This window comes from Aphelocoma coerulescens, chromosome 11 (assembly GCF_041296385.1).
Source record: "Aphelocoma coerulescens isolate FSJ_1873_10779 chromosome 11, UR_Acoe_1.0, whole genome shotgun sequence".
Taxonomy (NCBI): domain Eukaryota; kingdom Metazoa; phylum Chordata; class Aves; order Passeriformes; family Corvidae; genus Aphelocoma; species Aphelocoma coerulescens.
Window position 1 is genome coordinate 3,352,140 of NC_091025.1, and position 12,115 is coordinate 3,364,254.

Genomic DNA, 12,115 nt, shown 5'->3' on the forward strand with positions numbered 1-12,115 from the left:
AATTCTCAGCCATCCACCTCCTCTATCAGCCCAATGTGTGGCAGGCAGAAACCTGTGAGGATCTGGCAAAGCTCGTGACAGCAACGTTGTATTTCAAAGGGGTTTGCAAGTTAAAATGAAAATTGGGACACCACACAGATGCCACCGCCTCCCAAGACAGTTTTAGAGCTTAAGTATCTGCAAAACAATTTTACATAGATGCAACATAACTGTTAAATGCACAGATTAATACACTGCTGCCACCACACCCCAAACACTAAGCATATTAAACACTCATTTTTAAGTGACAGCATTAAAAACTGGGTATGAGTAGGGCAGTAGATACACTGCAAGAAAGCTTTGACAATTTTAAGACTTTTTTTAAGCAGCTCATTTCAAAAGACTAACACTGATAATGCTGCTACTTTATGTCTTTCCTTGTACAAGATCTTCTGTTAGCATGCAGAATTCTTTTGCACATATGAATGAACAGAACGCACAGCACTCCAGATATTTCCCAACACATTTACAGTCTCAAAGATACTGAAATTCTTTTGCTTTCTGAAGGTGAAAAAGGAATTAAACCAGAACGTACTGATGAACTGATAAAGCCCCCAATGCTCAGAGATCAGAGTACACTCATAGCTCATGTACCCTCCATGCAGGCAGGAGTTGAGTCACCACTTCCTTGGCCTGTTCATCCAGGCGTCTCTGAACAGGAACATCAACACCCAGCAGGGAGCAAATGCAGCTCTGCACTGGCTCTTCAGCTTCCTCAGTGCAGGGACAGGGGCAGGGGCAGGAGCTGCTCGGTCTGCAACCTCCCTGCTCCCACCCCACCTCCACCAGCTCCTCTGCAACTCCAGCACCTCCTTCTCTCCTCTCCCTCATCCATCCATGGCTTTAGAGACCCCCACAGAAGTACTATCAAATTGTTATCTGGCCCACAATGCAGACAAGGTTGAGCAACAACCATGAAACCACACCCTCAACCCTCACTTCTTCACACTCTGAACCTATAATACTTTCCATTTTCGAACAACACCAATTTAGGCAGATTTTGGAAGAACATGCTTCTCATGGGGCTGTACAATGCCTCTTTTGGTTCGAAATCTAATTAAAAAATCTTGAAAATCATAATGACATTCAGTAAAGCAATGAGTTACTCACACAATTGTTCAAAATGGCTGTTTTCCAAATAAGACAGAAAACACAAACTGAACTAGAAAATACAAACTGATTTAAGTTTTACATTAGTGATGTCTGCCATTATCAAATATTGCTGGCTACTCAGTAAACACACTGGATGTGCTGGACACTCAGACCTGACCAGAATCAGACCTGAGAAGCAGTTCTTCACTAATTAGAAGCGCTTTTTATTTTAAGCTGTCACAAAATAAACTTAGGAAAAAAATTGGTTTGCAAATCAAACGGTTAAAAAACACATTTGCTCTTAGCTTATCTCTTTTTTAACTACAACTATGAAGCCACACTACCATCAAAACACCCAGGCCACACAGCTCAGCCCCCACTGGAGCACTGCTGTGGGGCAGGAGGGATCCCTCTGACCCAGCTGCAGCCCCTGGTACCCACCACTGCCAACAGCACAAAGCAAAGGGGAAAAAATGTGCACAACTGCCCTACCACATCATTACAGGGCTCAACACTGATGAGAACTCGGGGGAATCTCTATTTTAAGGATGTGATTACACCAAACCAGAAAATCATATTTGCCTTAATGTGACAATCATTAGTGCTAAGTGTAATACGCGTCCATTGCCTTTATCCTGCCCAATTCAGAAAACTCAGAGCAGTGGCAGTACCTGAAACACCATGGCAGCATCTGCTTTCTGGACTCATAGCAACAAGAGTGACCACCACAGCCCAGTGACCACCACAGTCCAGTGCAGTGTTTGGACGACGATGAAGTTCAAGAGACTGAGACCACAAACCTGTTGACAGGAGCAAACTCAACAGCTTTATTTCTTCTGCTCTGAAAGCTGACTGCTCCTCTTTCACACTTCTGGTTCTGCTTCACTTACATTTTCTGTTGCTTGCAATGCCAGGATGACAATTTTATGTATTTCATTCTTGCCTGCTCTGAAAGCACACTAACTGTAGAAACCCTTTTTTTGTTGTTGTCTTCTCACTATGTGTGAAATGTGGAAGCTTAAACTTCTTGTTGAGGGCAATGGTCTACGGTCACAGCCCTTAGCTGAGAAGAAAGTGAGCACTGCCTAAATAAGTGGAAATTGCCTCAATAAGTTGTCTTCGACTTTTTTCCCAACTTTGTATCAATTAACTGCAGTGCTCCACAGACATTTTCTAACAGTCGTGGTTTTGGTTTTGTATCCCAAAGGCGGCAGAACAGAAAGTGAGGTTTTCCATGCTGTAAGGACATCAGAGTGGTATTTCTTACTTTCTTTGGTCAGCTAGCTATTATTAGAACCCGTAAGATTTAATGGACAGACTAAGTAGACTGAAACTCAAGAGAACTCAATTCTTTTTGCAATTCAGCTGTTACCTGTGCTGACAATGGCTCTTTTTCTTTCTGCTTGACTTCCCTCTCCTTTTTACCCTATCTACTCATACTTAAAATGACAAGGCCATCCCACACCATGCACCAGCCTAATTTTGAACCAAATACTCTCCCCTAAGTAACATGGTCCAAAACCATTATTTGAATACCACTAACCTAATTGCCTGCCCCTACCATTAAACAAATTAACCAAACTTTTTCCATTTCCCTCTCCATCCAGCCTAATGCTTGCACCAAGAATTCAAGGGATTATCAGTATCTTGCCTATTAGTAAAAGGTTGCTATAGTACCTACAAAGGCATCCCACTCCAACAAGACAAAACATTTTCACACCAGAAGCCTTCACTTCTTTGTATGAATGATACACGACTTCTGTATTTTGAGTTACAGTGGCAAAGCCATCACCAGCCTGCAACATTCATGGGGAAAAATGAGGCAGGAAATCTGTGGGTCACTACAGTAGGCTCTAAATGCTGTATGAAAAAACATGATGCCCAGTGCACTGAGGGAGTAACTCAGCTATTTCTGCTGGTCTGCTCAGTGTAGTTCAAACAAAATAAGAAGTCTTTCATACACAGAATTCTTTGAAGAAAACCTACTTTCTTGCATGGTTTTTTAAATGCATCTTTTCATACAACCTTTAGAGACATTCTCTTCTTTACAGTTCCTTACAGATCATGCCTTTTTGTCTTCCACCTCAAAGCTGAGACTCACTTGGGGTATTTACTTTTTTAACAAAGTAAAAAAATTTCAGATCCCTGAAAGTGATCTGAAATGGTTTTCCATTTTGTGTTTTTCCAGTGGTTAAGTGGTTTTCCAGTTTGTGCTAACATTACCCTCTATAGCAGCTCATCTATACCCCTTTCTTTCCTACTATAATTCCAATGCAAATAACATACAATGCTTCTTTTAAAGCTTCCATCCATGATATGAATTCACATACAATACTACAAGCAGCAATTCCCCGAAGTGCTCCTGCGCATTTCTTTCCTATGGCACTAACACTGATGACTACCACAGAATCTCAACAAGCCTTTCTTGATTTTAAGAACACACGCTTTTTCACAAGGTGTACTATTCAAAGAAGCTTTACACAAACACTTTATTAGGGCTACTGTGATTTAATCTTCCTCCTGCCTAACTACAGGTGAAGAAAAACAGACCTTGTAGCACACACTGAAGATCAATAAATCTTATGCTGTTAAACAAGGCAGAAAAGTTCTTACACATATTTAAAATATCAAGAACATCTGGAAATAAATTAGGTATTAGAGAGTCAAATACAAAATGAAAAGTCTAATGTACTTCAAAGTTTTACTCTATTAAAGCATTAATGAATATATTAACATGAGCACTAACAAAAAAGAATCCTTTTAAATGTTTTAAAAATAACCAACACAGCCCCATTATTGGAAATACTTAAAACAGTCTTAAATGTGTATGTTACAATTTCATAAAACAAAAATAGGGTTTAGAACATCAATTTTTAAATATCAGACTATTCTTTTATGGAATGTCTGAATATACAAACACACACACATGTACACACATACACTTTTTTCAGCATGAAGCATAACCCTTTGTTCCCTAATCCCCAGTTGTATGTTTAATGATCACACATAAAACACTTCCATCAAAAAGAAAAAACGCAGTTCCAGCATGTTTAATTCTTTGGAAATGAACATCTACATTGCTGAAATGGCATTAGTGACAAATGACTATAATCCAATGGCCCAAGGCCAGCAACTTCTATTATAACAGATTTGGCAGTTTTGTACGACACAGCATGTTGTGTGTCGATCACTAAACAGAAACGAGACTGCTCAGTTTACCTATAAACAAAACCCCACTTAACTTTACAAGTATTTTAACAGCTACATGAATGGAAAGACCAGTATGTCTGAGCAACTGCCTACAGAAACTGGATTTATTAATAGGTAAATGGCTGGATCCATTCTAAGAAGTCTCCAGATCAGTGCTATAGTCTAGAATGCACAGAATAAATAGCAGTGATTCACAAAACCTGTGGGTTTTAGCCTATTTGCATGCTGCCATATAGTTCCAAATTTAAGTTCCATGTCAGTTTTCCCAGACTTCCTTTTTTTAAGTCAACCAACCCACATTCACCCACTTTACTCTGTGTGGATTCACCATTCACATTTTAGAAAGGCAAATGATCCCTTCTGGCTACCGAAACTCCCAGCTTCAGCTGCAGCCTGAATTCCCAAGATCACGGAAACCTGGAATAACTACTCACTCCATGGGCAAAAGATGAACCCAGACCCTTCTGAGCAATGAAAAAGAAGGGGGAAGAGACAAATGCAGCTTCTTCAGCCCTTTAAAACATGGGACAGCAACTGAGCAGCAGCAGCTGCAGCAAGATGGTGCACTCACACACCTCCCTCCAATTCCAATTTTAGAACCAATTTTAGTCCCCAGCAGCCCTTTTCCACGGCCACCTTTTGTGTTCAGGGTGTCCCCCGTATCTTCAGTGGATTTCACAAACCTGACAAAATCCAACTGCCCCACCCCAAACACTTCTTTCTGCCCATGAGGACACTCCAACATCACACATACGTGCACAAGAAACTTATCCAGCTGCGTAACAACCTTTTTTTTGACATTATTTTTGAGACATGGATTTCCTAATCACCACAAACATCAGGCAATGCACTGCAAAGGCAGCACAGCACAAATGCCTGCAGACTGCTGCTTTTTTTTTTGTCTTCTAGAAAGAGCCCTGGCTTAAGGAAACATCAAACTACACCCTGCCAGGGAGCAGCCCTCCAAGCTGGCCATAAAAGAGGCAGTTTGCAGTGCAGTATTTCAGGGAGTCAGGTTGCATGCCATGTTCCGAGTTCCAGTTCTTCTGGTTGCCAGGCCAGACACAACCTGGGTGAGGATGAGCAGCCTAGGAGCTTGTTCAGCTTTTTTTCTGAGCTCAAACTTGCCTGGTTTTCACTTCAGCTGAGTTTGGGGGAAACGTGGTACATTTAAAATGACACCGAGTTCATCTGACACCACAGTAATGGTGAAAGAACAAAACAAGCATAAATGATTCATTCTGCTATGGTATCCTTTCTTCTGCTTAACTTGTTTTCACAGGATTTACAAACGATGCATCTGTATTAATTCCTTCTATGAAAAACAATAGAAAAAGTGGCTAAAACAACTGTTTATACAGCTCCTACAGAGTTTTATTCTTTCCAAACAGGGAAATAGTTTTTAAGCTTTTTTTTTTTTTTTAAGAGATATTTAGATGTCCTTGATAACAAGTGGTTTTAACCAGATCAGCTTAGCATCTTTAGTGTCATGGAGCGACACAGCAGGTTTACTTCTAGCTCACCTTAAAAAAAGTACAGATTGTGAATACAGTCAGCACATGCACAGCAGACTGACAGCAGCACTTAAATCTCTCATGAGATGATTATGAAATAGTGACATGGAATAGAGGTACAAACGACCAGCAATATCTAAACTCTGATATCAAACAATCCTGTGCTCGCTGGCGAGATGGCCACCCAAAATCAATGTCCCTTTGGAAATATTCAATATGATGGTGTTCCAGGATTCATTTGTCACAATGTGCAAACTGACTGATGAAATATTTCTGCCCACTATTCCATGAATCCATCCATTGGCAGAAATCTGCATTTTAGCTGGAGGAGCAGCAGGATTTTCCTGAAGATGTTTTTTCCCCTGCATGACAAAAAAATGCCTCAATGACAGTGCAGCCAAATTAGAGATATGAAGGAACAACACACTTTACCTCTGCATCATGACACAAACGTAAGGACTCAAAAATCTTATTTATCTTGTGCAACAGACAACTTTTATCAAAACTTTCTTATTTTTTCTACTGATCTGCAACACTACCACCCTAAAACAAAAAGGAAACACGTACACCTAAAACTGCATCCCTTAACTTATCTTCAGGCTTTTCACCCAAAAGGGTCCAAAACATTGTTACCTTAATTCAGCATCATAGCACCACACTGTTCTGGAAGACATATTTACATAAATCCCAGAGAGCATCTCAATAAACTGGTTGAATTTAAAAAAAAAAAACCAAAACACAAATAACATGAACAAATCACTAGCTAAACAATATCTTACAAACGTGCTTCTAAATTGTATATATTTCAAATGATATACAAACTATATAATACAAATAATATATTATAACTTAAGGAGCAGCCTCTCGAGACCTAAAAACCCACCCTTACCTATAGAGGGGGATGATTTAAAATAGTCGACGCTCAAGTTGCTACTAAAGATGAATTTACAGCCCAGTTTTAATTTCAGCTATGCAGCACTTCGCCATAAATTAAATCATCAGCTCAACTTTGTTTTGTTTAAAAGTACACCAATATAATGATGTATACCAAAACACATCCTTAACTCTTCTAAATCATGAAGAAAGCTGCATTGTAAACCCCAAACTTATCAAACTGACCACATGCACTGCTGAGCGCTGAGGGGGGAGAAAGCAGGGAGCGAAACAACTCCTGAGCTGGACAGTGAATCCTTCTGACATACCTGCATTCCAAAAATCATTCACTGGGACAGTAAAAAAAGGTCCAAAAGCAAGCGAGGTTCCTTAACTTTGAAATAAAACTTGAAGGATATAAAAATTTTTAATTATTCTTAAATTTGAAACAAACTCCAGACACTGCAACTGCCTTAAGAACACCCACAGTAACAAAATCATTCACGTTTTTCTCTCAAACATAAATAAATCAAGCTGGACAAAAAACGTCGTATAGTTTTCACCTACAACAAACTTTTTTTTTTATGGAAAAATCAGTGTCAGTGCCACCAGTGCACAACTTCATTTGATGTGTAACTTAATTTCACTCAGAAAAGAAAACCAAAAAACAAAACCCCCAGAAATCAAAATAAAGCATCACCTTGTCCGAAACGACTTACATTTTATGAAATGTATTTTCTATGACAGAAGACACGGATCTTTAACAAAATTGTGTTTAACGCCACCATAGTTTTCAAAACTTTATTATTTGCTAACAACAATGTTGCTCTAAGTCTTGCAAATAAAACACTTAAGTGCTCCACACGCTTTTCCTGACATTTCTGCTTTCAAGCTCTTTGGGAGAAAAACCTTAAGGGAAAGAATCAGCGAAGTGAACCCACTCAATCATTCGCTCTAAGCACACACTGGATTAGCCCAGGAACCGAGCTGTAAACTTCCAGCGAAAAACCACCACGACTGCAGTTTTTTTTCCACTCCGTGCACAAATCTCCCGCCTGGTTCAGCCAGTGGGATACAGGGAATCCGCACACGCATCCCCGTGCACGGCGATCTTGCAACACTCAGCCCTTTGCACCCCGATGCGCCGGGGTTTATCGAGTGTTTGGGCGGGGGGAAGGGGGGGAGGATTAGTTTACAAATCTCCTTATTCCCTTCTCGTTATAGAATCGTTTCTGCCTCTCCCACCCTCCAAAAAATAAAAGAGAGCAGCCGGAGCGATGGGCTCTATCCGAGCCACCCTCGGGCGGGGGGCTCAGCACCGACACCCCCCACCCCGGGCCCCGGCGTGGTGACACTGACACCGGCGCGGGGCCGACCCCCCGCACTCCGGACCCCTCCGGGATGGGAATTCCGCCCCGGGGGCGCCGGATCCGCCGTCCCCGCGGGCAGCGAGGCCGCCCCGCCGCCCTCAGCACATTCAATGAACGTGCACAATCACCCTGGGCCTACTCTCGGCCACCACGCTCCCCCCCCCACCCCGGGGCCCGCCCGCCGCCGGGAGCGCGGCGGGGTCCGGGCGCGGCGCCGCGGGGGTGCCCGCGGGCCCGGGCGGTACCTGCGCGCCGTGCAGGGCCATGGCGCCCCGCGTCCCCGGGGAGCTCGGCAGTCCCGGCCCCTCACGCCGCCGCCCCCGCCGCCGCCATCTTCTCCCTCGCACGCACCAGCCGGGCCGGGCGGGCGGGCGCGCGCCGGACCGCGCATGCGCCGTCCCCGCCCGCCCGCTGCGCGCGCACGGGGCGGGAGCTGAGGGCGCCGAGGGAAAAGGGCGGGAGGGGGCTCCGCCTCCGTGAGGGGAGCGGGCGGCCCCCGGCGGGAAGGCGGGCGGGGATCCCGAAAAACTTCCCCGGAACGCCTCGCCGGGTATCTCGCGTGTGAGAGGCTGAGGGAGTGTGGCGTTTTTAGTCTAGAGAAGAGAAGGCTGAGAGGGGATCTCGTTAATGCATATGAAATATCGCCGGGGTGGGCGCCAAAAGGGTCACAGAATCATGGAGTGGGTTGGGTTGGAAGGGAGCTTAAACGTCATCCAGTTCCAGCCCCTGCCATCGGCAGGGACACGTTCCGCTGCACCACGTTGCTCCAAGGCCAGTCCAGCCTGGCCTTGGAGACTTCCAGGGATGGGGCAGCCACAGCTTCTCTGGGCAACCTGCGCCAGGATGGTGCCAGACCCTTTTCCATGGGGCTCAACAACAGGACAAGGAGCAATGGCCATAAACTAAAACACGAGAAGTTTCACCTCAACATGAGGAAGAATTTCTGTTCATTGAGGGTGGCAGAGCACTGGAGTAGCTTCCCAGGGAGGGCGTAGAGTCTCCTTTGAGGGAGACATTCCAACCCCACCTGGCCACGTTCCTGTGTCACCTGCTCCAGATGTCCCTGCCTTGGCAAGGTCGTTGGACTGGGTGATCTCAAGAGATCCTGTCCAACCCAAATAATTCCGTGATTCCTTAATTAAGTTGGAAAAGCCTTCCAAGACCATCGAGTCCAACCTATGACCAATCCCTACCTTGTCAGCCAGATCAGAGCACTGAGTGCCACATCAAGTCATTCCTTGGACACCTCCAGGGATGGTGATTCCACCACCTCTCTGGGCAGCCCGTTCCAATGTTTAGTCACCCTTTCTGTGAAGAAATTCCTCCTAATGTCCAAATTTCATCTGTAAAAGGCCACATGCCAAGGGCCACTCTGGCAGGTGACAGGTAAGGAAGGCTGTGTGCCCAGGTGATGCCAGACCAAAGCTGTGCCACCTCTGTCCCAAATAAGCAGGCTGGGAATGGGTTCAGGGTTTGTATCTGGGGGGGGAAAAAAAAAAAGAATGACTAAGCCAATCTCATGATTTTGAGCAGATTGAGTCATAACAATACTGAAACCCCCAGGCAAGAATCCATCAAAATAATCTCTAATTTACTCCATATTTTTTTCCTTAAACAAACTACGAAGGCCTGCAAACGTCTACTTCGGCTGGGAAGCAAGTGGTAGACACAACTTTATATCAGTGAGAAAGCTGAAGGGAAGGAAGAGAACACAAGAACTTTGTGTCTTTGGCCGTTCACAGAAAGTGAGGAGAAGATTCCTCCCCGTCTCCACGACAAGGACATGTCCCTCCTGTTCTGTGAAGTGCAACACTTACTGTGTGCTGATGACAGTAAATGATGTTCTCTATCAGTCTTTTACCCTTCCAGCTGACATACCCAGCTGCCGCTCCCTCGCTTTTGTCTCTCGCAAGTGTTGCTGTGCTCTCCTGAGGCAGAGAACCAGCAGTGAAAATGGCTGGTTAATATTAAAAGAGAGAAACAAAAAAGGGAGACAAACGTTCAGGCTTTTTGCATACAGCATTTCAAACGTCTGAAAGCCCCTCTCCCCTCGGGAGTCTAATTTACAAGGTAAATAATGGAGTGAAAACCCTTACGTAGCTCGTCTGGTTGAAGGCAAAATTCCCTTCTGCCCACAATGCTGCCTAAGTAAACTGACTGTTTCAAAATACAAATGAGCACAGTGTCTTCAGCCTGGAAAGCAAAAAATTTAAATACCAAAACTGTTAAAACCCAGAGCTGAGGGTGAAAACTGAGAAAGGATGTCACTGTCTCATTCAGCAACATTTAAAACACGTTCAATTTTATCCCATCTTTGTATTTTATAACATTTTACCATAATATTTCCTAATAATCTAAGGGGGATTTTCTTGTAATGCCATGCTTTGATGAAACTTACCTGCTGAAAAGTTTCCACCTCAGTTCTGTTTTATTATTTTTTGCCTGTTTTAGTGGCCTGTTATTTCATTAATGCCTGCCTTGCATAAATCAGTTGTGTTTTCTTCCATCCTTTATGCCAGTGGCTGTGAATTATCCCTGCAAAACAACAAGTTGCTTTTCCAAATTAAAAAAAATAACAATGGATACACTTTCTGTGTATCCATGTTCTCAAGATTCATGGAATAATTACTAACAACATGTGAATTTAACAACAAATGAGGCTGTGGAATTAAAGGATAGTCTGACAGCAGCCCAGGAGCTGGATAAACCACTCCCACGGTATCTGTCTCCCAGGTGCTGCTGTAATTGCTCTTACCCTGCTGGAAATGCAAAGTGCTGGGGACTCCATGTGATTTCACTGGGTCATGAGATCTGTGCTCATGACAGCGCCCGGGAGATGTGTACACATGACTTCTGAGCACTTCTGAGGATGACTTTTGGGAAGTTGAAGCACTCAGGACCCTCACATCCACTTTTTTAGGGACAGAGGAAATACCTTCCTGCTGCACTGCAGGAACAGGTTGATGACTGTGGCAGGTCTACTGCTATCCTTGTAGGGCTTCCTCCTGGTGTCAAGAGCTTCAGGAGATCCCAAGACTTTTTCTTCAGAGATGCAGAACCTTTATCCCAACAGTTTCTAGGTCCAATAAGGGCTTTGCCTACATAAAGTATTTGCCAGCAGCAGACACCTTCCCTGGCTGGATCTCGGAGAGGGCCAGTTGGCTCATAGTAAAAATAGGATGTTTAAGTTTGCAGTACAGAATCAGCCAGCTCTAGGTCAGCATCAGAGATTGTAGAATTATCAACCTTGGTTATATTTTTTCAACTTTCTGAGCCCTAAATGTCCCAGGCCAGCAGTGGGCATTGGGAGTGGGCAAAGGGAACCAGAGAGCAGCATGGCAGGTAATGTTTCTGCAGGTGGGAACCACGAGCCAGGTACCACAGGACACAAACAGCAGCTATTTAATTCAAAAAATGGGTTAGTACAAACCTGACTTCAAACTCTATATTCTAAAATTTGCTGGAAATTTGTAACAAATTTGTTGATGTATAAAACTTAAGCATGGACTAGTTCGAGCCAACCTGAAACAGATTCGAAGTGTGGACAAGCCTTTAGTAGATCATGTGGGTGCTTGACTCAGTGTTTCAATTATCTATGCAGAACTTCTGGCTAATTAATTGTGACTTATTCATCCTTATCTTAAATATAAGTCTTCTCTCTTCTCGTTCAATCATCTCTTTCAGTTCTGGAGCCTCAAAAGAACCACCAAGTCTCCATCTCACCTTCCCCTCATGTTCTGTCACCGAACCCATCATCATAAAAACAGAAGTATACTTTTTCCCAAAGCAACTCCAAGTTCCAGGAGGAATTAAAAAATGCGTGTAGCATCAACAATCCCGTGACTGGGCTGTGTCCCTCCCTATGTGGAGTTACCAGGAAGGAGGAGGAAGCTGTGAGTAGCTGAGCTGTGCTCTGACTCGCACAGTGCAGTGACAGAACCTCTCCGTCTGCCCTGACCTGATCCCTAAGACATCATAAAGCCGTAAGTTCATGAAGGAATAATTAGCATCTAGCGC

The 12,115-nt window shown here is 43.8% G+C and overlaps 1 protein-coding gene across 1 annotated transcript in view; it reads right to left on the minus strand.

Annotated features, from left to right (window-relative positions):
* USP10 (ubiquitin specific peptidase 10) overlaps window positions 1-8,455 on the minus strand; it is a 47,427-nt gene extending 38,972 nt beyond the window's left edge. Inside the window, exon 1 of the mRNA XM_069026418.1 lies at window positions 8,344-8,455. Coding sequence (XP_068882519.1) covers window positions 8,344-8,364 — 21 coding nt within the window. The 5' untranslated portion in view covers window positions 8,365-8,455. The remainder of the gene's footprint in view (window positions 1-8,343) is intronic.
* Between the last annotated feature and the right edge of the window lie 3,660 nt (window positions 8,456-12,115).